Source organism: Primulina eburnea, chromosome 1 (assembly GCF_022965805.1).
Source record: "Primulina eburnea isolate SZY01 chromosome 1, ASM2296580v1, whole genome shotgun sequence".
NCBI classification, from domain to species: Eukaryota; Viridiplantae; Streptophyta; class Magnoliopsida; order Lamiales; family Gesneriaceae; genus Primulina; species Primulina eburnea.
This window is the reverse complement of record NC_133101.1, coordinates 5506691-5533276: the sequence shown is the minus strand read 5'-3', so window position 1 is coordinate 5533276 and position 26586 is coordinate 5506691. Positions and strand designations below refer to the sequence as shown.

The 26586-nt window shown below is 37.3% G+C and overlaps 4 protein-coding genes across 7 annotated transcripts; 2 read left to right on the top strand and 2 right to left on the bottom strand.

Annotated features, from left to right (window-relative positions):
• Nucleotides 1–246: 246 nt before the first annotated feature.
• LOC140823892 (uncharacterized) lies at nucleotides 247–2191 on the bottom strand. Its single transcript, XM_073185466.1, has one exon. The coding sequence runs from the start codon at nucleotides 2053–2055 to the stop codon at nucleotides 304–306; it is 1752 nt and encodes a 583-aa protein (XP_073041567.1). The 5' UTR covers nucleotides 2056–2191; the 3' UTR covers nucleotides 247–303.
• Nucleotides 2192–2996: 805 nt separating this feature from the next.
• On the bottom strand, nucleotides 2997–5855 carry LOC140823880 (receptor-like protein kinase FERONIA). Of its 2 annotated transcripts, none has more exons than XM_073185449.1 (2): nucleotides 3356–5855; nucleotides 2997–3277 (listed from the first exon to the last, which is right to left on the bottom strand). In XM_073185449.1, exons 1-2 carry the CDS (start codon nucleotides 5769–5771, stop codon nucleotides 3093–3095), a joined length of 2601 nt encoding a protein of 866 aa, XP_073041550.1. In that variant the 5' UTR covers nucleotides 5772–5855; the 3' UTR covers nucleotides 2997–3092. The 2 variants fall into 2 exon arrangements, with proteins under 2 accessions (XP_073041550.1, XP_073041554.1); XM_073185453.1 differs by having other exon boundaries at nucleotides 2997–3229.
• Nucleotides 5856–10969: 5114 nt separating this feature from the next.
• Nucleotides 10970–12858, top strand: LOC140823870 (inositol polyphosphate multikinase beta-like). 3 transcript variants are annotated; one of them, XM_073185440.1, is made up of 3 exons: nucleotides 10970–11158; nucleotides 11411–11564; nucleotides 11674–12858. In XM_073185440.1, exon 3 carries the CDS (start codon nucleotides 11683–11685, stop codon nucleotides 12592–12594), a length of 912 nt encoding a protein of 303 aa, XP_073041541.1. In that variant the 5' UTR covers nucleotides 10970–11158; nucleotides 11411–11564; nucleotides 11674–11682; the 3' UTR covers nucleotides 12595–12858. The 3 variants fall into 3 exon arrangements, with proteins under 3 accessions (XP_073041541.1, XP_073041539.1, XP_073041532.1); XM_073185438.1 differs by lacking the exon at nucleotides 11411–11564 and having other exon boundaries at nucleotides 11594–12858; XM_073185431.1 differs by lacking the exon at nucleotides 11411–11564 and having other exon boundaries at nucleotides 10972–11158.
• A 147-nt stretch (nucleotides 12859–13005) lies between these two features.
• Nucleotides 13006–17981, top strand: LOC140823863 (ARF guanine-nucleotide exchange factor GNL2). Its single transcript, XM_073185418.1, has 2 exons — nucleotides 13006–14680; nucleotides 14839–17981. The coding sequence occupies exons 1-2, from the start codon at nucleotides 13656–13658 to the stop codon at nucleotides 17939–17941; spliced, it is 4128 nt and encodes a 1375-aa protein (XP_073041519.1). The 5' UTR covers nucleotides 13006–13655; the 3' UTR covers nucleotides 17942–17981.
• Nucleotides 17982–26586: the final 8605 nt, after the last annotated feature.

Below are 26586 nucleotides of genomic sequence, written 5' to 3'. Positions count from 1 at the left end.
TTCACAAAAACTCCTAGCATACTATCCTCTGTCTTTGCTCTAAGATATAAACTGATGGTATATGTAAGAATGTTCAATCACAATTAACTTATCCATTCATAAAATAATAATTGATTGCATAACCCAATCTCAACCTAAACACCAAATATCTTATAATTAATTAATGGTGCGAAATCTTGAGAGATCCGATTGAACACTTTCTGCAGGTGAGAGAAGAAAATGCCGAAGCTACAAGGCCACAAGCAATAAAAGACAATCATATCGATGGATTTACGAGCACAGAAGAATGCAAGAAACTATGAATCAGATTTGAATTTCATGTTTACTCAAGCCACCAGCAACATCAGTCACAGGAAACATTCGGCTCAAACGTCTCAAAGATTGATTCGAAATAATGTTTTTCTGATAGAGAGTGTTCGCCAGATCCATTGCTTCTGGTCGCCATCCTGTGAATCCAATGCCTTCAAGTAGCAAAATGTAAGAGGTTTCATTCGGCTGGACACCATTTTCGACCATTTCCTCAAGCATTCCAATAGCATCAAAGATTCTGTGAGCCTTACACAATCCTAAAACAAGAGTGTTGTAAGTCACAACCGTTGGCGCGAATTTGCTATCCTTCATGTCGCCTAACAGCTCGGTAGCCTTATCCACTGACCCTTCTCTACACAAACACGATATTAGTGCGTTATATGTGATCTCATCAGGATCAATCCCTTTATGTAACATCTCATAAACCAGTTCCAAGGATCGAGTTCTGTCCCCATAGTTCCACAGCGCATTTATCATCGTGTTATAAGAAGTCACGTCCGGGGAACAACCCGTCTCAGCAAGCTTCCCCAACACTTCCAAAGCTTCGTTCGAGTTACCATTCTTGCACAACGTGGATAGTATGGTGTTGTAGTTAACTATATCCGGCAAACAACTCTTAGATATCATGTAATCCAAGATCGAGATCGCCAAATCTAGTCTCCCTTCTTTACACAAAGATGAAATCAAGGGATCATACGTGTAAGTATCCGGAGTTAACCCCTCATCCATCATAATCTTCAACAAGTGGATCGACTCATCAAAATGCCCATCACGGCATAGAGCACCTATCAAGATGCTATAGGTAACCACATTCGGTTCACAAGCCGTTGTAAACATTTCGACCATAAGCTCCTCCGCATCGTTCCATCTCCCCTGACTAAGCAATGCCCTTAACATAATGTTATACGATATCACATCAGGCCTGAAACCTTTAGTACTCACGCATCGGACGAATTCGAAGGCATCATCCAACAACCCTTCTCTGCACATTCCTCTGATTATCGTATTATACGTATACATGTCGGGCTGCAGCCCTCTAGACAACATCTCATCAAAAAGCTTCATTGCTTCGACAACACCGACTTCAACAATCGTTGCTTCTATCAATATCGTGTATGTCACAACAGTAGGCTGGCAATTGTCTTCCACTAACTTGTCCATCATCTTCATAGCTAAACGAAGCTTCCCCCTATCACAAAGATTACCAATAATTATATTATAAGTCACCACATCCGACGAAAGCCCTTGAGACCTCATCCTATTCAAGACTTCGTTTACGGAATCCAACCGATTCGCTTTACACAAACCACTAATGAAAGCATTGTACGCAAATATATCAGGCTCACCAAATCTCTCAAGAATCCCCATAACTTTACCAGCGTTATCCACCCTCTTGGAGACGAAGAACCCTTTAATGAGCTTCGTGCATAGAATCACGTCAGCTTTGTAACCCAAGCTAACCATACTCTCAAGAAAATAAAGGGCCTCATCAAAATTCCCTTCTTTACAAGACCTACTGAGCAGTTTGAGGAAATGACCCTCCTTTAAATCTTTATAAACCGGCAAATTATTGGGTCTCGTGTCCGTAGGAACCTTCACCCTTTGAAAATTTCTAAAGTTTTCTATTTTGGGGTTGCTTTGATTTCTGCATCTGAAAATGCAACTGTGGTGCAACTTTGCTCTGAGTTTGTGGTGGCTGAAAAAGAGAGCTTGAGGAAAGAATTCGGGATACGAGGTTGTAGCCATTAGTTACTTAGTTTTCACGGAGGATTCATTATCTGTAAATTGGTGCGAACCAAAGCAAGCAAGAAAAAATCCGTGCAGGAACTTGAATTTTGAAGTGAAAGTAATGGAGTTCTATCCTGTTCTTGGCAGTTCATTCCAATTTATGGTTGGGTTTTATGGTTTTCCTTTTATTTTTATTATTTTTGGATAAGAGAAGCTGCAAGGCGACACGTGTCACGTTGTCACATAATTTTCTTTCATAAAAAAAAAACTTTTAACATGACAACTTTTTTTGATTTGGATTGGCCGAAAACATAGTATCTGAAGTTGTGTTTTTTTAACTTGTTTCGTTTGATAATTTTTGAATTTATCTGCCACTAAGGTCCGTCAAATAATCAGTTGATCATCTTGTGTAAAAAATACACAGCACCATCTACTATGTTTTTAGCAACAGTAGAATATCCAAATCCAACTTTTTAACGTGGTTCGTGAGAGCTAAATTTTATGTCCAAAAAAAATAATTAGTTGTGTTAATTATTAATTTATAGTGGTGACAGTCTTACAATTTTCTAATTTTGTGAATATGTGATTGGATTTGGGTATGATTTTCAATTATAAACAGATTTGTTGATTTCGAATTTTGGTAGCCATTTGATTGTGAAAAAATATTGTCAGGTCGTCATGTAAGCGGAAAGACATACATCGTGACAACCACTTTGAAAATTTTATTGAAGGAATTTTCAATGGCGATATATTCAGAAATCGAAAGATATGCGAGTACAAGTTGAGGTTCACGTTATAATACATTGTTGAGTTTGATATGCTTGTATCCTTAAGCTAATGATGTCCTTTTAATTTTTGAAGAGAATATCATAAGCAAAGGGTGCTCTGATGGCATTGATTGGAAAACAAGAATTCATATTTCAAATGCAATTAATGAACGAGTCACGAATGATTTGTCACTAGAATTTTTAACATAAAAAATTCTGCTCACACCCAAGAAGATCTTTGATGATGATATGCATCACGTAGAGACAAGGAATCACTTTGGTTTCCATCTAAAAAACGCCAGTATGACCGGGGCTGCCTCTTGTCCAGGGATTGGTGCTTTCGTCCCACGTTCCGAAGCGGGGGATTACCAGCTTTTCAACAACTCTATCCCTTTTTATTCCTGCCATTGTTTTTCTTTGAATTCCTAGAGCGTTGTTGTGAAAGTTTATAAGATCATCCTTTTGGCGTTGCACTATCCAAAAGTATATTTGTTCAGTTACATTTTCAAAATTGATGTTTATGGAGAATAGTTTGATGATTTGCAGCATACCTGGCATTTCAGTCTTCGCATGTGCTTTGTCCAATCGGCCATTAATAGATGGCTTATGTACTTCTGTGGTTCTTACTGATGAAGGCTCTGCGACAGCCATTTTGCTCATGTTTTGGCGTCGTTCATTCAAAACAGTTGTGAAAGTTTGCTCACTTACTGCGGCCGAGGGTGTATTTTTTGCATTTCTACTTGGGCCCATATCCTCAGCAACGCTTCTCTCATTCTGTGCAGAAGTTATCGTGCTGTCATTCTGCTCAAGTACCGATTCTAGTTGTAGCACAACCTGGGCCATTGTTGGCCGCTTCTTGGGTTCATCATGCAAGCATCTTGTAGAAATTTTGAGAAATGACTCTAAGCCGTCCGGTGAAATTTCCTCTCTCAAACTCGCCAATACAATTTGATCAACTTCCCCCTTACTTATTTTATCTCTAGCCCACTCGGTTAGAACATGTTCGTCTCGTGCTACCCTTGGATCGAATGCAGGTCTCCCACATAGTACTTCCAACAACACTACACCAAAGGAATATATGTCACTTTTTCTTGTTAGTTCACGACTACTTAAATAATGTGGATCCAAGTACCCACGTGTGCCTTTAATGAGAGTGTTATCTTCGCTTTGTAAATTGCTTCCATTTTCGTGTTTGGCTGTGCCAAAATCTGAAAGCTTAGCCATCAAATTATCGTCTAAAAGGATGTTTGAAGCTTTGACATCTCCGTGTATGATTTCACAACCCGTGTGAAGATAGTCTAAACCTCTTCCGGCACCAATGCAAATGCCAAGGCATTGCTTCCAGGTGAGACAAGAAAAAATATTTTTTCTTGTTGCCAGGTTGTACAGGTGGTCAGACAGTGTTCCACCGGACAAGTACTCGTAAACAAGAATCATTTCTCCAGGCTCATTGCAGTAGCCAATCAGAGACACAAGATTGAGATGTTTGAGCTCAGAAAGTGTCTCGATCTCTGTTAAAAACTCTGTGGCCCCTTGCCTGGAGCTTGGTTTTAGTCGCTTTATGGCAACAGTCTCTCCCCCATTACCAGTATTGATTCCTTTGTAGACATTACCAAATCCACCTTTACCTATTAAAAGTTCTTGAGAAAAATTTCTAGTGGCCAATTGTATCTCCTCCAGTGAAAAACGACGACAGAATCGTAGAGCCCTGGCTGATGGTTTGTTTTCCTCCTTTCCTTTGTTAGCTTCCCAAATTTCTCTCAACTTATAAACGATGCTGCTTACCAGAGCAACGACTGTAGGGATTGCATTTCTGTGGCCAAGAACTAACAATAAACTTTCGATTGTCCAGATTGGCAAACTCGGTTCTAGAGACATAGGATTTGGAGAAGCGAGGCTGTTGTCATGGTTACTGATCTTAAATATTTCGAATCCCAGTAAGGGTCGTTCTCCAACCAGAAATTTGTCTTTTGATTGAAGGTATATCAATAGAACACGCTTTTCTTCTTTGCACCCTGTCATCAACACCAGGTAATCTCTGTAACCCAGCATACCATTTTGATCCCTTTCTATTACTATGTCTGCAGTCATTTCTTTACCAAGGACTTTTAAAATCACATTTATAGTCTCTGCCATCTCGAGTCCCAGCCGAGAGAAATGAAGCCTGACCAAGTACCTGAATCCAACGTACACAGGTATTTTCCACTTCATATTGTTAATTCGGTTTGGTTTCTCTTCCTGATGAGTTTTCCACATCCCAAACACGTCACTGGAATCATGATTCGGTAAAAAAGTATCTCGCTTCACTTTTTCTCTGTGAACCATCTCTAGTGCGGTGCTTTCGCCAACGCCAACACCATGCAAGTAAGAGTGTGGTGATGGTACAGATTTGATCTCAATCCCATTTATAAAAGCGTAAGTATCTTGCGATTGACTAGAGAAAACCATTTTGAGTTGTTGGTTTTCTTGAACGTTACTGCAGAATTCCTTGACAAAAGATTTCACTCCAAGAGCACCAGCAGTCAGTGAAGCACTAAAGTTATGTAGTAAGGTGAAAGAACCTGCCTCAACCGTGAACAAGTCCTTGAACTTCTGGAAACCTTTATATGCCGTAGGATTAAAGTGAAGGCGGATAAATTTCTGACCTGGTTTGATACAGAACGAGTAGGAGAACGTGGAACGAGAGATTCGGGCGTTCCTGTAAGGAACTGTGTCAGCTAAAATGAATTTATCGATGGCACTCGATATAGTGGATGAGCCCTTTATTTGTAAAGAGGGAGCAATCTTTGGATGTATATCCCCGGCCCATTCTCTGCCATTATTTGCTGCAGATGTTTCTTTTGAACCGCAGTTGATCGAAACATCGCCTGCGAAGTAAGCTGAAGGGCTATCGATACAAGTTTTGAATGTTATGAGGAAGCAGAAACTCAGCCAAGCGATTGAAACTGGATACAAGTATATGTTCATGCTTTTTTATTTGTGCTGTGTGGGAATTTTGGATGGAATAAATGTGTAATAGCTGCTGATTTTGTTTGTTCTTTTTTGAAAAAATTATTATTTTGGTGGCCATATATATATTTATTTTTAAAAAATAATTATAAATAAAAGCGACTTGACTAGCATTTGCTCTCATCTGAGCCATATGTTTGCTTTCAATTGAGCTGTATTTGAAAGACTAAAATTGAAAAAAAAATTATTAATTATAGGCAACAATTTGTGTGAGACGGTTTCACAGGTTGTATTTGTGAGACAGATATCTTATTTGGATCATCCATGAAAGTATTACTTTTTATGCTAAGAGTATTGCTTTTTATTCTGAATATCTAAGGATAACATGTCTCACAGATTAGGATCCGTGAGACGGTCTCACATTAGATCCACTCTTAATTATAAGACTACTTTTTATTCATAGAAACATGTATGATTAAATAACATGTCAAATATCAATACATACATGACTAAAATTGACAATTTGCCGCAAACAAATTAGGCATGGTTAAATAATATTTAAAGAATAGAAGAAAGAGTTATTTTAAGTAAATTATTTAACTAATTTAATACAAACTTGAAACAAATTAGGCTGTTAAAAGTAAAATACAATTTTTTTTTGTTCCAAAAATCTTCCTCAAAATTGTGTCCACGTGATTGGTCAACTTGTTGTCGTGAGTGGTGAAACTGTCTTTCACCATTTGTTTGTTTTTTCTTCCAAGAATGATGTTACCACATCTACTTTAAGCATTTCCAGACTTCAAGTCGTCGAGTTGGGTTTTAACATTCTTGAGCTAGTTTTGGCCAACTTCTATATCAAGATTGCATATATAGGTCGAATGAGATTTTTTCGAGAACTTTTTCAAAAAATGAAAAGTTTGAAAATTTTGATATAGTTGGAAATCCTACATAATGAGGTTTATGGAACAATCGACATAATCGAATTTTGAGTTTCCTACACGAAGTTATCAGTAATTCAAAAATTACTGAAAACAATATGATTTCAGAGGTCTAAACGATGGAATTTAACGATAAGAATGCATTAGTTCTTTGGCGAAATTAACATTTTGCCACATTTTTCCCAACTGGATTATACATGTATGTATGCATGTATTTATATACTTCATGTATGTATGTAGTATTTATATATGTATATGTATGCATGCATGAATATATCTATCTATTTCGCAATACTTGATTAAGCATGTGTTAATTCTATGTTTAAAAAATTAGAATTGTGTTTATGCTATTTCTTGTATTTTCTGGTTGAGTAATCATTAGTTTATAATTTTTATATATATGCATAGTTAAAGATGAACTAATTTATGATTTGCAGTTATATTTTATCATGTCTCTCATACTAGAAACTAGACAATATTGACAATGTTTTTTAAAATCAAAATTCTATGAAATATAAATTTTCAATAATATTTCTTCTCTCATACACATATATCGTCGAGAATCAATGATTATCTGATTTATTAGAAGGACAATCGATTGTTATACAATTTAAAAAATTTAAATTACACTGTTATCGTTAGTTAGTTATAATTTTACCAAACTTAATGTGTGTGTATACATGTGTTGCTAGTGCTAGCAAAGGTGAAATTAATATGTAAGTGCGTACCACAAAGAGAGACCACTTGATATTGGGGTCTTTCTTTTGTTTTTCACCGACGACTTTATGGTTTGAGGTCCTTGTGCAATTTTAGTCAAATTTGTCCAGCAGCCATAGAAGAAAAGACAGTATAGGCCACCATGGTTGGTGGTGGATACATACAAAATTAGAATAGATTGAAGAGGCAGAAACAATTATTTTCTGAATGAATTTTGCCCATCAAAATTGACGCCACGTGATTGATAAAGTTGTTTTCATAACTAGTGAAACTGTCTCCCATCATTTGCTTTTTTTATTCCAAAAGTGGCGTTACCACATCTATTTTAAGCAATTCCGGAAATTCGAGTAGTCGAAGCTGGATTTCAATATTTTTGAGACTATGACTAATCGATGTGAGAACCTGAATTTCCAGCAGCAGCTAGCGATATTCAGTAGCAAAGAAAATTTCCAGCAGAAGCTAATATTTTAGCAGATGGTATTTTTCAGCAGACATGCAGACAGAATCCAGCAGCAGAAGAAGTAGAGTGAGATTCCAGCAGACAGTTACTGATTCAGCCTATGACTTGTAACTGAAGCATTTAACAAGAATAAAGGCTTGTAATGGCACATAATGTCAGATTATGGTCATTAATGGAGAGGCTAACAGTCAGAAATTTGCCTATAAATAATACTCTCAAATTTATGATTAGTGTTACACAAATCCTGAGTTATCACTTGAATTTTCGAGCTAAGAGAGTGTTTATTTTCGAGCAGTAAAAACCAGTAGCAAGAACAAGCAGATTCCAGATTTCAACCGAAATTTTCTAGCAAATTACGGTAAGTGGGCTTATGTATAAATATCTTGAAATCAGTTCGATAATTCATGTTTTAAGTATTTCTGATATCTGAATTATGAAGCACTGAAGCTTAGTGAACTAATGGTAGAATTATATATTCTGAACATTAATGATTACGGATTACTGGCCTCACTCCTTAGAGGAGAGAACATATAGGGGACTGATATTAATGTAGCCATGAAATTCACAAACGTGCTCAGTGCTTACTCGATAAATTTCTGATTACTGATTTCTGTTCTGAAAATAAGAATTTATGTATATCATTTGTATTATTATTTCTGTTTAAAATGGTTTTGAAAATTGAGAATTATTCTCGCCCCCGCTTACTGAGTGGCAACCATATCACTCACCCACCAAACACATCTCAGATAAGAACGAGGAAGAATTGTTAGAAGAGGAAGAGCAAACTCAATTCTGGGGCTGTGAAGAAGACTGTGATACCCTTGTCCCATATCTTAAAAATAAAATATTTAAAATGAGTTTATAATGGCTTACAATGGACTTCTATAGCAACTTGGATTAATCATTTTCGTAAAGCGAGGACGAATACGAAGTAGTTGCTATAGGGGTCCTATTGTGCAGTCACGCAGTCGCGGGTCCGGGCTCGGGGCGTGACAGAATGGTATCAGAGCCGGTCATCGGCATGAAACACCGAGAAATAAGTGCTACGTGCATGGGAGCCACCTCTTGAACCTGCGGGGCTAAAGTGCTACATGACGTGAGCCACCTCTTGAACCTGTAGGAGCCACCTCTAGATTCTCGGTGCTGGTGGATCGAGGGGTCAAACCGCGACGAGAACGTCGCGTTCTGAAGGAGGGGTGATTGTGATACCCTTGTCCCACGTCTTAAAAATGAGTTTATAATGCTTACAATGGACTTCTACAGCAACTTGAGTTAATCATTTTCGTAAAGCGAGTACGAATATGAAGTAGTTGCTATAGGGGCCTATTGTGCAGTCACGCAACCGCGGGTCCGGGCTCGGGGCGTGACAAAGACTGTTATTTTCAGTTCTAAATTATGTTTTCTGTGCATCTGTTAAGACATTTTTATATCTGGTTTTGCATTTTCGCTGTAAAACATTAGTGATTCAAATTTGTATCAGACAATGAATTATTTCGTATTATGAATAAAAAGACTGGTTTCTGAATTTTGTACTTTTGAGGGTTGTTGTTTTCGAATGTAAATTTGAGAACAACGCCGGTGTCAACCAACCCCCGTCTCAAGACGTGACAATCAAGTCTATCTGGTTCAGGTTAAACCCACGTAGTGGTGGTAATGGTGGTGACAGAAGCTCATCCTCATTATTGTCATTGTCGTTGTTGAAGTTGCGACTGACATATCAGGGGTTGCGAATATTTTGGTGAGGTCTTTCGACAATTTCCTACAAGTATACAAGTTTTCTATTATGTTTGCATTATATATATATAGTCGCTCGATCATAAAATCAATCGATGAATAGATCACATAAGCTTTTATTTATTTCAAAAAGAAAGAAAATCATACAAATCAAAGTTGGATGGCATTAACAATAAGATAATAGATTGCAAAATCTTTATCACAAATAGTCAGAAGATCATAGGTCTAATCTAGTCATCTACCATTTTTATGACTCCTACGACTTTGTCTTCCATAGGATCCTCCTCGGGGGGAGGAATCGTCTAAGGATCTTCCTCCTCTTGTAGTTGATCAATGAAGTTATACAAGGCCGTGTTTTGACTAGTCAAATTAAAGCCAGTACAAAATTTGTAGTCCTTGAATGGTTGCATCAGTTTCTTGATGGCTTTGTGCTTCAAACATGAGATTTTGATATAGATGGAATTCTTAGGTCATGAGATTTACGGAACAATCTCTGGAATCAAATTTCAAGTTTTTTTATGTGAAGTTATTAATAATTCAAAAATTACTAAAAAAGCAAAAATTCGATTTTGGAAGCCTAAACGATGGATTTTCGTTATTTCAAAGGCCGTTAACACATGGAAAAATTTGACCCCAAAACAATTGGGTTGGGTTGGACGATATCACAAATTTTCATCGTGTAATATTTATTTTGTAAAATGTTTGATTTTCACATGAGTTTTTGTGCCAAGTCTTTTGTTGTGGGAAAAAAACATTTTTTATGTTTCATTTCTGCTCATTTTCCCTTTTCCCCGTCTTTCCACATGTTCAACTCCTCCCTTTTTCAATTTTTCTTTCATTCAATTTTTCAAAAAAATAGAACAAAGAAGCGCAAAACTCGATTATATAAGGTTTTATTTATTTATTTTTATTTTTTTTTATCATTTACATGTTCAATTTTCTTCAGATTGTTATCTAGTTTTTAGAGTGTTTTTGTTTCCAAGCACACAAAATAATTTATGTTAAATCCAAAATAAATTAATAACAGAAAATTAAATAAATTTCCAACACTATTTATAATAATTTATCATCAATATTATTAGGATTTGTTTAAATTTAAATAATAAAATAATTGTATTACAAATACAATAATAAAACAAAAAGTGCCCAGAGTTACGTGTGACACAGTCTCACGAATCTTTATATGTGAGATATGTCAACTCTATCGATATTCATAATAAAAAATAATACTTTTAGCATAAGAAGATGACCCAAATAAGAGATATATCTCCCAAAATACGATATGTGAGACCGTCTCTAATAAGTTTTTGCCTATAATAAAATATCATTAATTACATTTTTTGTATTATTTTAATATAGAAACCCTTGTGTTTAAATAGATACAATAATTTTACTGCGTTAAAATAAAATCTTCGGAGGGAGCGGTAAGTTGCGACGACTGGAGAAATGCTAGAAGCTATGTCCTTGCTTGGTATGAGTTTCATGGAGATCATCCAGAAAAAGGAAGAATTTTTTTATGGAAGCAGCTAATTTCTCTGAATTTGTAGAAAAGTTAGGTAAAAATTGGGATCTTTAGGACATTTTTTTCAAGGTCTTTTTTCTTATGCATGTCCTATTTGTTTATGGATGGTTCTAAAGATGTTTGTTTAAATGATTGAAGCTGATTAATGGGTTATTTTTAAGTATGCTTGATTATAGATGTTTCATATAAATCACTTAAATATTTGAAGAATTTAGAATTGCTATCCACGGTATAGTTTCTTGAAGTTTCTAATTTATTATTTTTTCAATTAATGTTTCTTGCTTAGTATGGAACTATGAATTAAGCATAAATAGTTTGAAATACTATAAAGCCAATTAGCTTGGCGTCAAGCCATCAAGGGGATATATTTTCGAAGGATGAATTGCGGTCTTTTCTGAATTCGACGATAGGATGCTTGTTTGTCGGCAAAATGTAAGATGGTAATGGATTTGCTATTCCTATATTGTAGGTCATTTATGCAATTGAAGTATTTTGGAGGGTTGATTTATTGAGTTGATTAGAACATATTTGTTAATTATTTCCTTACAGTAAGCAGTCATGCTCAAGATCCCAAAGAACCAAGTTGCAGGACACACTGCCGCTGATGGGAAGCTAGGCCCTCTTATTGATGATTCTGGCCGTTTCTACAAGCCTCTCCAAGGTGATGAACGTGGATCTAATGAAGTTATTTTCTATACCTCATTCGCTTTGAATACCAAAATTCCAGATCACATTCGCAAATTCTTCCCCAACTTCCATGGCACCCAGCTTGTTGAGGCATCCGATGCATCTGGCTTGAAACCTCATCTTGTTTTACAAGATCTTAATTTTGGTAGAAGTAACCCATCAATAATGGACATTAAGATAGGTTCAAGAACTTGGGCTCCACAAGCACCGGAGCACTATATCCAAAAGTGTTTGAAGAAAGACAGAGAAACTTCGAGCCTTCGACTAGGATTCAGGTTATCTGGGTTGCAAATTTACGAGACTCAAAAATCTCTGATGTGGAAACCTGGGAAGAAGTCCGTTCAGTCTCTTTCAGCAGATGATGTTAAGCTAGTTCTAAGAAAGTTTGTTTCTTCCAATGCATCTGGGGTGTTGGATTCAGAACCAGATTGCTCTTTTGCTTCAATCGTGTACGGTGGTCCCTCTGGCATTTTGTCACAGTTACTGGAGTTAAAAGCATGGTTTGAGGATCAAACAATGTATTGTTTCTATTCTTGCTCGATTCTTTTGATGTTTGAAAATGAGCTCACGTCAAATGGAACAAACCCACGAGTAGAAATCAAGCTTATTGATTTTGCACATGTCTTCGAAGGTGAGGGTGTTATTGACCACAACTTCTTGGGTGGGCTATGTTCTTTGATAAAGTTCATCAGTGAGATCCTTGCCGTTCCAGATTGTGGCACCGCAGTTTCGCTGGAGGATGTTCAAAAGAAGCACATTTACCCGGAAAATGGCGCGACATAATGTAGCCGAATCATCCTCTCTCAAGGTCAATCTGAAGTCCATTTCCTTTATTCTGCCGTTCTCTTGTTTCTTATTTAAACATGGGATTGACAATAAGGTTACTCAAAAGTTTCATGCATTCTAATTTTGTGTGAGGGCTGATTGCTATTGTTAGGAACTGCAAAATTCATTACATAATTATGCCCACAAGTAGTGGATTCTATGCTAGCAACTTGACTTGAATAATAACAGGGACTTTGGTATGATAGATTTTTTTTTGGGTTAGTTGGTATTGGAATTCTTATTCATGTTTTACTCATCCGTATAAACAATGGTTTGTATTTTCTCGCCATATGAAGAAGACTTCTAACCTTTGTGTAACTCAGAATCACCTTAAAAAGAGAGTGATCGAGCCTTACCTCTGGGATATAACACTGTTACATGATAAGACCTTGTTAAGTTTACAAATTCGTCGTTCGTACTTTATTATAGATTTTTTAATTTTAAAATTATTTGTTTGTTCTGATTCCTCATTACACATTTAATTTAAATATGGTATCCGTTTCACATATTCCCCATTATTGTGGCTTCATACAGCTCAAGGTCCATTATTCTTTGTTTCTGTAATATTTTGATCGTCAAAATTTCTCATTCAGCGTTTTCCAATTTTATGAAAATGATAACTCTAAGAACACATTTTTCTAAAAAAAATTGGATTTCTTTGAACAAGAAAATTATTATTATTATTTGATACAACAAGAAAGGTATTTTATATCATGAAAAAATGATAAACTGTGGGGTGATCCTAATATTTTTTTATATTTTATATAATTATTTAATAAAACTTGTTTTCTTGGAGATTTATTTTTAAAAAAATAAAAGCAGAAGTAATTATTCAATTATTAAATCCCTACCACAAAAAATAAAAATAAAAGAAAAAAATACAAACAAATAGTATTCTCTTCCTGGGCATGCATGTATATCGGAAAAGAGAAATTCTATTAATTCTCTAATGTAACCAACTTAACAGACTTTTCATTGCTAATGTTTGTCTTCCCCGGATAATCGTTGAACGCTGATTCATGGATAACAAAGAACACAATGAAACCACCAAATCCAACATGACAAAAGCCAAAAGGAAAGAGCTAGGAGTATCTTGCATGTTAAACACAGAGATCGGAGCTGTTCTAGCCGTGATTCGTCGTGCCCCGGATCAAAATACCGGGATCTACCATCATCCAGATGAGAATTTTGATGCGTCAATTTTACAATCTTTGAAATCTTTGAGAGCCCTTCTTTTCAATCCGCAACAAGAATGGCGAACGGTGGATCCCTCGTTGTATCTTTCGCCTTTTCTGGATGTGATTCAAAGTGATGATATTCCGGCTGCTGCCACAGCCGTGGCCTTGCAGTCGATCTTGAAAATCCTTCGGCTTGGGGTGTTTGATGAGAAAACTCCGGGGGCGAAAGATGTGGTAAATTTGGCTGTGACTGCAATAACAGGTTGTCGTCTGCAGAGAACGAATCCTGCAGCAGAAGAAGCTGTGATGATGAGAATTCTGCAGGTCTTGACCTTGATTATGAGGCATCGGGCCTCCGTATTGCTCACCGATCATTCTGTATGTACGGTGGTGAATACATGTTTTCAAGTGGTTCAGCAGTCTACAGGCCGTGGAGATTTGCTCCAACGCAACGGTAGGTACACCATGCACGAGCTGATACAGATCATATATTCGAGGTTGCCTGAAATCGAGGTGAATGATTGGGAGAATTCGGAATCAGATACAGAAGACAATAATATGGATACGGGATATGGGATTCGCTCCGCGATTGATATCTTCCATTTCTTGTGCTCCTTGCTAAATGTTGTGGAGATAATGGATACCGATGGCTTAACATCAGATGAAAATATTCAGCATTTCGCACTGGTTTTGATCAATTCTGCAATAGAATTGAGTGGAGATAGCATAGGCAAGCATCCGAAACTTTTGAGGAAGATACATGATGATTTGTTTCACCATTTAATCCATTACGGCGCAAACTCAAGCCCACTAGTTTTGTCCATGATTTGTAGCACCGTTCTCAACATATACCACTTTCTACGTAGGTTAGCACCCAAACTGTGACGTTCCCTACGTCGGCTACAGGAAATAAGAAATAATGATTATTGTTATTATGTTTTGAAGGCTCTGCCATCTAATAAGCTAATTTCTTGAGTTTTAGCTTTGTTCTCAGGCAACTTTTCTTGTTACCTTTACTTTTCAGGTCTATTCGCCTCCAGCTGGAAGCTTTTTTTTCATATGTGTTGCTTAAAGTCCCCAATGCAGGAAGCCCGCTCCAACTCCAAGAAGTAGCAATCGAAGCGGTGGTGAATTTTTGTAGGCAGCCTTCATTTATTGTTGAAGCGTATGTGAACTATGACTGTGATCCGACTTTTAGGAACGTGTTTGAAAAGACAGGAAAGTTGCTTTGCAAGTATGCGTTCCCCACCGGTGGTGCCTTAACCAGTATTCAGGTGCAAGCTTTCGAAGGCCTCGTAGGTATTTTTCACAATATTGCTGATAATATTGATAAAGAGGAAGAGGCCATACCTTCGGGAATGCACTTAGTCGAGATTTCTGGGTACAGGCCTTTTTGGGAAGAGAAGCCGAAAGAGGAAAATACAGACAGTTGGGTGGATTATGTGAGGGTGAGAAAGCTGCAAAAACGGAAGATATTGATCGCCGGCAGTCATTTTAACCGAGATGACAAAAAGGGATTGGAGTATCTAAAGATTTCTTGCTTGATATCTGATCCACCGGATCCCAAAGCACACGCTCTCTTCTTTCGGTACACTCCAAGGCTAGACAAGACGATGATCGGAGATTACCTAGGTGATCCCGATGATTTTCACATCCAAGTCCTCCAAGAGTTCACAAACACATTTGAGTTCTCAGGAATGATTCTTGACACCGCTCTTCGAACGTACCTGGAGACGTTTAGACTGCCAGGAGAATCTCAAAAGATACAAAGAATTCTTGAAGCATTCTCAGAAAAATTCTATGACCAGCAATCCTCAGAAATTTTCGTGAGCAAGGATGCAGTCTTTGTCCTGTGCTATTCGCTAATTATGCTGAACACTGATCAACACAATGCACAAGTGAAAAAGAAAATGACAGAGGAAGAATTCATTAGAAACAATAGAGCAATAAATGGTGGAAGCGATCTCCCCCGAGAATACCTTTCTGAGCTATTTCATTCCATTGCAACCAATGCCATCGCAATTTTTAACCAATCCGGAACACCAGCAAAAATGAATCCAAGTCGATGGATCCAGTTGATAAATCGGTCCAAGATCATTCAACCCTATATATTATGTGATTTTGATCGTCGGATAGGAAGAGATATGTTTGCTACCATAGCCGGACCCTCAGTCGCAACCCTTGCGGCAGTTTTCGAGCACACCGATGATGAAGAAATCCTCCATGAATGCATTGAAGCACTGTTTTCAATCTCTCGAATAGCTCAGTATGGACTCGAGGACACTCTTGATGAGCTTCTTAGCACATTTTCCAAATTCACGGCATTGCTAAACCCCTACGCAACAGCTGAGGAAACACTATACGCTTTCAGCAATGACATTAAACCAAAAATGGCAACTCTGGCAATTTTTACTATAGCAAATACATTCAAAGGTTCGATTCGAGGGGGCTGGAGGACCATTATTGATTGCTTATTGAAGCTCAAGAGACTTAAGTTACTTCCACAGTCGGTTCTAGAACCAGAGAATGATTCTGATATAGTCAACTCCGAGTCACAAGATGAAAAACTTGATTCAGGCGGTGTTGTTTTTCCTAGTAATGTTCCTAAAGTTGCACACTTTCGCCGTTCTTCTGGCATAATGGGTAGATTTGTTAATATCCTGTCAATGGAGACGGTAGAAGAAGCTCTGAATCTTGGCTTGAGTGAATTCGAACAAAACATGAAAATCATTCAACATTGTCGTATCGGAAGCATATTCACCACTAGTTCAATCCTACCTGATGAATCGATACTTGATCTTGGGCGTTGTATTATATTTACTGCAGCTGGGAAAGGTCAAAAGTTCAGCACCTCAATTGAGGAGGAAGAGACGGTGGCGTTTTGTTGGGACCTAATTAATTCCATTTCTTTGGGAAATATGCACCGATTCTCAAAATTCTGGCCTCAGTACCATGAGTTCTTCTTGGAAGTGGCACAATTTCCGCTTTTTTCACCGATCCCATTTGCCGAAAAGGGCATATTATGCCTGATGAAGATGTGCCTCAAGCTTCTTGCCTCGGATCTGGAGGGTGTGGAAGAACTCATCTTCAAGTCGATAAATTTGATGTGGAGGATGGAAAAGGAGATTCTTGATACTTGCTGCGAATTCTTGTTACAATCTGTGAGCAAAATCATAACAGAGTACCCCGACAAATTACTTACGCAATTGGGTTGGATGTCTGTCCTAAATCTTTTATCTGTCACGGGACGTCACCACGAAACATACGACCAAGGTGTCGAGACCCTAATCGGCCTGATGTCCGATGAATTCCACATTACTCGAACAAACTATTCCTACTGCATAGATTGTGCATTCTCGTTTGTAGCGCTGAAGCATAGTCGAGTCGAGTGTAACGTGAAAATAATGGATTTACTCGCAGAATCAGCGAATTTGTTGGTCGAATGGTATAGGACAGGATATTCTGATCCTGGAAGTTGCATGAGCATGGCAAGCAACACAAGCATGTCTTCTATAGAAGAAAGTACGCGGATTTACAACCCCGTAAGCTTCTTTCAGAAACTCGGAGAATCACTTAGGAAAACAAGCTTAGCAAGAAGAGAAGAAGTGCGAAACCATGCTGTCCTATCCCTACAAAAGTGCTTCGTATTAGCCGAGGATATCTTATTCACACCTATGAACTGCATCAACTCTTTCTATAACATCGTGTTCGCTATGGTCGATGACTTGCACGAAAAGATGCAACAGTACTCGAGACGAGAGAATGCCGAAAGGGAGACAAGAAGCATGGAGAACACGCTTAAGCTTTCGATGGAGGTTTTGACAGAACTATGCTTGCACTTCTTGATGCCTATTTCCGAAAGTCCCAACTTCAGGACATTTTGGCTGGGAATATTAAGAAGGATGGACACTTGTATGAAGGCCGATTTGGGAGGGTACGGGGAATCGAAAATACCGAACACGATTCCGGATTTGTTAAGGAAGATTGTGCAGAGGATGAAGGAAAAGGAGATTTTAACTTTGGAAGGAGATGACGACTTGTGGGATACAACTTTTTATCAGATTCAATGGATTGCTCCAGCATTGACAGATGAGTTGTTTCCTGAAGGATTGAAAAAAAAGAGTTAGAATATAAAGTGTAATGTAGCAATAGAAATATATCTGGTTTTTTTTTGGTTAGATTTGAGTTTATTTTTTGGGTAAATTGTGTATCAGTACATTTTGAAAACCAACTTTGGTTTAGGTACCTGGAGAGAGAAAATAAGTTTCAAAATGCCAAAATTGCCCTTCTTTTCCTATTTAAGTTTAATTGATTTAATTGATCCCCGCGCTCCCGAAAATGGTATCAGAGCATGGTTAATTTATTTCAAACACAAAAATTTTATTATTACTAGCAACTAAATGTATGAGAAGGAGAATTTCGAAAATTATGAATCCGAACTTTAGTTCGAGAAAAATAATTTACAAGAACTATTCCAATATTTTGGAATATACACAAGTTTATCTAACTATTGTTAGAGATCAGAAACGGGGGAACAGAAAACCTCATCTCCTGATAAAAGAAAGCAGTGTTTGCAAAACGTTGCATACACAAAAGGTAGACTTTTACAGGCCAAAAAGACCAGATCTTCATTGATCTGTTAAATATGCCAGGAACTACCATCCAGTTCGAAATTGAACTTATTTCGCTAGAAATAATTCAATTAGAGCAAGAATTACAGTGAAGTACATGCTTCACTGAACTCAGCACAAAAGGTATGCGTTTACAAGATCTAAAGAACCGTAAAAACATACTTCAAAATCTACTCAGAAGAAATTCTTCAGAGAACAATGGATCTGTATAGACAGCAGATTTACGAAGGGAAGCTACTGCACCCTCAGGTAAAATCCCAGGTAAACTTATGATACAAAATAATAAGTTTCTGGAGATAGTTCCAGACTCCTCTAAGCTCTCTTTAGATCTTAGAGAAATTCAAAAGACAGTCCAAAATTATGGCAATATGCTGTATCTTGTACCACAACGAGTTGAGAAAATCCTTGAAACCCAAGAAGAAATTCTGGGATTAATAAAGGATATTCAAACAAGAATTCAGAAACTAGAACAACAACCAAGTTCTAGTAGAAGAACTTCCGGAGGATGGTTACCACCATCTTTTGGCACTGAACCTTTGTTACATCAACAAGGGAAGGCCAGAGTGGTGTCAAAACCTTTGACTGAAGAAGAAAAGATGATCAATCTAATCAAGTCTGTCTCAGAAAAGAAATTCATCTGATGACAACTTTAGAAAGGATTGGTTTGGAGGATCTACAAGAACTTGCGGAATCTTTCGCAAATCTCAAGGTAGTAGATCTAAAGATGAACACAGCAGTAGGTGAAACACCACCTGCAATAACCTGGTCATCTTCTCAGGAACCAAGGGAAAGTATGAGATCTCATAATGTAAATATGAGAGAATCTCAAACTGATTTCCAAACTGGTGGAAGATCACACCCAGCAGGGACAAGGGTAAGGAGAAGTCAAATTCCCTTGCACCAAACACCCTATGAAAAAACTGTTTTAGATCCTATACATCCTTACGGGGTTATGCTTAACCTTGATGTATTAGACTTCAAAAACAGAGAAGACCTCATAGACGATTGGACATCTGCTATGAGAATTGCAGCAGGAACACTTGATCTCAACAAAGAAGGATTCATTAAACTTTTGGAAATGAGTCTTATGGGATCAGTGAAAATTGCTTGGGACATGACTTCATCAGATATGAAAGAGTCAGTCCTAGTTGGAGAATCTCTTAGTGAGATCGCGGGAAAAATGGCTACCCTATTTATAGCACACTTTATAGGGGTAGACTATTTCAACGGTCAAGATACAGAGAAGAAGAAGAAATACACTCAAGCTCTGTATAGTCTTGAATTACATGACATATGTTTGGTGGATGAATACATTATGTTATTCACTAAATACAGATGGAATTCAGGAGTCGAAGAGGATATAGCTATGCAGCTTTTCTTCGCAAAAATGCCGAGCCCTTGGAGAGAAATGCTCATAAGGGAATACGTACCTGGTAATCCAGATACGTTGGCAAGAAGAGCCTCTTTCCTTAAAGGAAAATTGGCAGAATGGTGCCATATGGCAGCATTACAAAAGAATTACAAACGCTTAAGGGGTATCAACAAAAGAACTCCTTTATGTTGTAAGGAAAATGATCTTCCAACAATTATTGGAAGTAAACCATAGAAGCATAAAAGGAAAAGCTTTAGGACTCATCCTTATGCACGAAGTGGGAGAAGTTCTTGGAAACCAAGAACCGTATGGTCTAGACAGAAAGCCAGATCTTATAAATCTGGACAAAGAAGCGGACCATCGAGAAGTAGGATATCATCCCAAGCATCGAGTTCAACTCGAAGCACAGGAAGAACACCTACAAAGAAAACTTTCAGAAGAGCTCATACTAGAGCCAATGAATGTTTCAAGGATTGTAATTGCTGGACATGTGGAGCAAGAGGTCATATATCGACCAACTGTCCAGAAAATGAAAAAAGAGATATTAAACGCTTCGACCCAACTCCGGATATAGAAGATGCAGTTTATTACCAAGATCTCATTCAAGTATACCGATTTGAGGACATTGCCTCAGATGAAAGTATATATGAAGAAGAGGAAGTCTTAAGTCAGGAAGAATCTGATGGAACAGAATCGGAATCTGACTGAAGACGAGGTGTTTCGACACGAAACACATGAAGATTTGTCTGGGTTTTTCAGCCAGACAACTATATCTCATAACATGGTTCAAAGAATCATGAGAGAAAATCCAAGTCTACAGAGATATCAAGGTTTCTCCGCAGGACAGGTAGAAAAGTTCTTAGGAAGTCTTGGCCTAAGAAACAGAAAGCATCATCTAATCTATAAAGTTTCTAGAAGGGAAATGGCAATCCCAATGGAACTTACAGGAAATAGAATGGAGATGCAGTTAATTCCTTCCGAAGAAATTAAGGAGGAATTACAAAAACTAAAGATAGAAGTAGCAAGGACTATGTCTTGGATTCATATCGGAGCAATCCAGATTATGATAAAGGCTACTTTCAAAGAAGGAATAGATTCACCAATTGATATTGCTATATGCGATAAAAGAATGGGGAATCTACAAGATTCAGTACTGGGAACAATCTCAGGAAATCTCTGTGCAGGAAAGATTGTAGGAGTAATCTATCCAAGGATAGCCTACAACCTGGCAGATCGAGATTTCAGCCGAGCCTTGACATTGCATCAAAACTTCAAAGAAAAAAGGCTGATGAAAGAAGGTAATAGGCCATATTCTATTACCTATCAAATTTCATATGCTCTATCTAATACACATCATTCTGAACTGTTTATTAGAAATGAGTTTATTGAAATCCCTGAGATATTTGGAAAAGTTGCTCAGGCAATTTATCCAGAAAGAGTCGAGTTTCCTTTAATACAGGAAACAGATATCCAGATCCAAGACAAACCGATTCTACAAAGGAATCAAAGTCTTAGATTGGAATCGAGAAGACTATCTTTTCAAGGAGATAGAATTACAAGTTACAGGTGGGGAAAAACACCTGTCATAGAAACCCAACAGGAGCCAAAAAGTTTTTCTACAATAGGAAAACTTAGATGCCCAGAAGGTTGGAAGGAAATAGAAATAGTATTTGATATTACAAAACAAAGGAATCAATTTCCTTGTAATACCATATACTATTTGGAACAACCTACGATAGGAACTTACCAAGGAATGATTAATATCGGAGAATTGGAAGTCCATATCCAAGGGATTCCAGGGAAAAAATCAGATCGACTGATTCTTGGACTAGAGTTTCTTGAGGAACACAAACCTTGGAAACGTCTAGAGTATGGAATGGAGTTTATGGCAGAAGATAAGATGTGGAAAATCCAATGACCACAAGTCCATTCTCCATATACATTCCAGTAGGAATGTTGTATGAACAATATAAGGCAGAATATTTTGCTGCTTATATTGATTCAGGTGCTGGAATATGTACAGCAAAACGAGGAGTTTTTCCAAGTAATTTGGAAGAAGAGTTACCCAAGATTGCTGGAAGAGACTTTTCCAGGAGAATCTTAATCCTATGTAAAGGGATTAAGATGACTGAAATTATGATTGGCGGTGCGGGACAAACACCTTGGTACAAGGTAAAGACACCACCAATTTATTTTCATGATACAGGAGCTGACATATTGTTAGGAAATAATTTCCTACAAATGTTCAAGTCCTATACACAAGAAAATGAGACTAGAAGATTAGTGTTCACAACACCATGTGCTCACAAGATCATAGTCCAGCGACTTCGAGAGGCGTTTTACAGAAAATTGCCGATCCAGTTTCGCAGCAAGCGTGGTGATTCAGGAAAACTTCTGAACCCAAAAATGAAGGATTCAAGACGGTTTGGAGAAACAATGCTCCAGTTGAGAGCAGATAAAGAACTCCAACCAGAAGATATAGAATACCTTAAGATAACTCTACAAACAAATGAAATAGAGTTCGAGTCTAAGGTATCATTGGAAGATGTCAAGAAGAGGAACAAAGAAAATTACAACGAAGATCCCTTGGCATGGTGGGATAGAAATCAACTCAGGGCTTGCCTTAAGATTAAGGAAGGCAAAGAGTATGAATTTGTCCGTTGTAAACCCATCCCAATGAACATCATTGATCAGAGGGATATGCAGATTATAATCAAGGAACATTTGGACCTTGGATTGATCAAAGCAGGAATGTCACCATATAGCAGTCCAGGTTTTCTGGTAAGAAATCATGGTGAGATTAAACGAAGGAAACCCAGATTGGTTATTAATTATCAAGAAATTAATAAGATTCTGGAGTTTGATGGATATTTTATACCTAGTAGAGAACACTTGATTAGTTGCATACGCAACGCCAAGATATTCTCTAAGTTTGATTGCAAGTCCGGATTCTATCAGATTCGGATGCAGGAAGAAAACAAGAAATTCACAGCTTTCTCCACACCACAAGGACATTATATCTGGGAGGTATTACCAATGGGATTGGCTAATTCACCACAGATATTCCAAAGAAAAATGGATAATCTTTTTAAAGATTATTTTAAGTTTATGTTTGTTTACATCGATGATGTTTTGATAGCATCTAAAGATATGAATGAATATGTTAAACATTTGGAGATTTTCTCTAATGTTTGTAAAAAAGAAGGACTGGTTTTATCGGAAAAGAAAACAGTCATTGCTACGAGAAAGATTGAATTCCTCGGAATTGAAATCGATGAGTCAGGAATAATTCTGCAAGAACACATAGTGGAAAAGGTGCAGAATTTTCCAGAGAATCTCAAAGACAAGAAGCAACTTCAAAGTTTTTTAGGGGTTGTTAATTTTGCTGGGATGTTTATCAAAAACCTAGCAAAACACAGGAAAGTGTTCAGTCCATTGTTGAAAAAAGATGCTAGATGAACACACAAAAGGACTTATCCATTTAAAGAAGGTTTGCAAAAATCTTCCAAAGATGGCTATTCCTCAAGACGAGGATGATCTGGTATTATATACCGATGCCAGTGATCATTGGTGGGCTGCAGTACTAACCAAGCTCACACCAGATGGAGAACAACCATGCAGATATTGTAGTGGGTTATTCTCAGATGCAGAAGCCATAAGATGGCATATCAACGAAAAAGAATTCTATGCAGTAAAAAGGACTTTTGAAAAATGGCCGTTATTTTTACTTGCAAAGAAATTCACTTTGAAAGTTGATAACACTCAAGTTAAAGCCTTTTTGAGGAATAGAATTGAGTCTAAACCCGAGAAGGCTAGATTATTACGATGGCAAGCTTTATGTCAAAATTATATTTTTGATATTATGATAATAAAATCTCATGAAAATATTCTTGCAGATTTTTTAACGAGAGATGGACAGCATTGACATTGATGCTATTATCAAGATGCAGAGGCATTTGAGGGAACACCTTGAAATGCTTCAAACCGAGTTCAACAAGTTAGCTGTTAACGCCGAAGTTGCGGGGAGGCTACAACAAGCTGATAAGAGAATTGTCTCTGATCGAATTACAGGATGTTTACAGGCATATACTCAGTTATGGTCTGTAACGCAAAGGCCTATCCTCCAGGGCATTGACAGACCACTGGTTTCTCAAATGGAGAGTTTTCGAGTACAGGACTCTATACCTGTAGCGGGGGATTCAAATACCCCTTGCACAAGTGTTAAGTCAGGATCATCACCAGATGAGTCGACTGAAACAAAAATTGAGACTCCTGATCCTTATCTTGAGTCTTCAAGTCAACCCTTCACCTCGGGGATTGAAGAGGGAGAGATTAACCTTAGGCCTCGTATTGACAAAGGCAAAACTAAGGTTGATACTAATGAAAGTGTAATTTCTCCATTTCAGGTTTATTAGCAGAATTGGGAGAAATTAAAAACACGAATTGGCATTAACCAAGCTACAAACAGGGTTGATGTTTCAGGAAAATATCCAAGGGTATGGATGAAACAAAATTCATATCCAAAGGAAGTTAAAGCATGGTATGAATTTGGGGCTCTTGCCTCAGTTTATACTACATCACCCAGCTTTCCAGAAATTTCAGGTCTACCAAAATGGATCCAGGAAGCTGTTCACGAAACTTGGGCGAATAATGATTATTTGTCCAGAGGAGATGTTTTGGAGCTATACTTTTTTAGTACAGCACCAGAACCAGCAGGGAAAGGTTCTCACGAAGCCTTTCATTTCATCAAGCTAAGGAGGCTAGATTCAAATGTCCAGAAATTTATCAAGGACCCTCCGACAGAAGAAACACCCCTAGTGTCTTCAATTACTGAAGATGACATTTCTACCAGAAGAGCTTGGAGTATTTGGGTCTGTCTCACTGAGATGGACAAAGTCAAGTTTCCGTTCAAATTCTACAATCATTCAGTGAACGGATCATTCCTGTTAAATACCATGACAGGAAAAACAACAAGTTTTGCAGAAGATCTATTTGAAAAGAAAAGAAATCTTTTGTGGAATAGCAAGCTGCCGGCAAGTAAAGAAACTCGTCGGAAATTCTGTAATATGGCACATGTAGGAAGATGGTCTGAAAACATCTGTCCAGAATGCCAAAACCAGAAGGAACCGGAATTTGGTAAAGGATTCAAGCCGAGATCTGATCGGAAACACTTTACCGATACCAGTACAAGTGGGGATGGACCACATTCACGATTTCCTCGAGGAAGCCGAAAGCCGAAGATTCCTCGACAAAATTAAAAGGGACATGTGACCCCCCATTACAAAAGCAGGACCACTACCATGTGAGTGGTAGAAACAAGACAACCACTAATTAGTGGAAAAGGACAAAAGAAACCACCAATAATAGATGGTGGATGACACATTGGATACCACAAAAGGAATCCAATGAATAAAAAGTAAAATAACTGGTCCCGAAAATTCATCTATAAATAAAGATAGAATGGAAACCAGTTAACACACCAGAATTAAAACTTAAAAATGTTACGGGTATATTTGAAAGTTTTGAAAAGAAGATTAACATACAAGAGAAAAGAGGCAGAAGCTCTTAAATGGTTAGTAAATCATTTCCAAGAATATAAAAATGATGAAATTACTGCCGATATATTGGAAACTCATCGTCAATGGTATCTGAAAGAGATAAAAGAGGATGAGAAGTTGATGTCAAGATTAATAATCTAGACAGGGACCCCTCAACCACCAAATGGTCCCCAATGCAAGCTGTAAAGGCTTATGAAGATTTGAAATCCGAAGTTCAAATCCGAAGAAGCCTTCTATAAATAAGGCAGGAAGAAGGAAGTGAAGATCATCAAATATTTTCTCCATTTCTTTCATACAAGGTTGTAATATTTTCTTTTCAAGTTTTATGAGTGTCAAGAGTTCAGCTACGATAAGTAACTAAACAAGTTTCTCCTCCTCTACAGGAGGTTACTATGTAATAAATAAATGTTTGTGTTTGAATAAAAGAGATCTTTGCTCTAAGCCTCTCTCATGTATTATTTTCAAAATTTTATTTTATACCGTACACTCTAAGGTAGGAAACGAATTAGAGTTGTGCCAAGTGCTGCTGAAGGAATCTACGTCTGTAACCATCGGTTGCGATCGTGTGGTTGAACTGTGAGGAGCAGTTCATAAAATACGGTGGATATAACCCGGTGGTACTCCGGTCAAAGAGGTATAAGATTTTATTTTATTTTAAGGAAGCATGATGGGCCTTTATTTATAAAAGAAAAATCAATTATTTAAAAAAGTAAAGGATGAAGGGTATTATGGGAAGCTAGGTACTAAATTTAAAGTTTGAAAGATTCTTGTACTGATACATAGGTTGCCCTTATTTTTTTATACTTTGTAATTATTTTTTGAATAATAATAATGCAATACTTTGCAGAGATAACGAGTGAATAATTGAATTTTATAAGTTCTATGATATATGATAGTTATGAATAAATTATAAATTTATTTAAAAAGTTTTTATGATATTTTTTATTAACTGAAAAATTATTGTTTTTCTAAGCCACTAGGCACATTATTTGTTAAAATCAATTGGTTTGACATAGTCGAATTGCCGATGGCTTTAAATTGTGTGTTGTATGATAATAATATTTTATTAGATGCCGAAATGGATCCAAAGTAAAACCTAGTTTTTGAGAGGAATGAGTCTTATGTGAGACCGTCTCACGGATCTTAATTTGTGAGACGGGTCAACCCTACCCAAAGTTACCATAAAATGTAATACTCTTAGCATAAAAAGT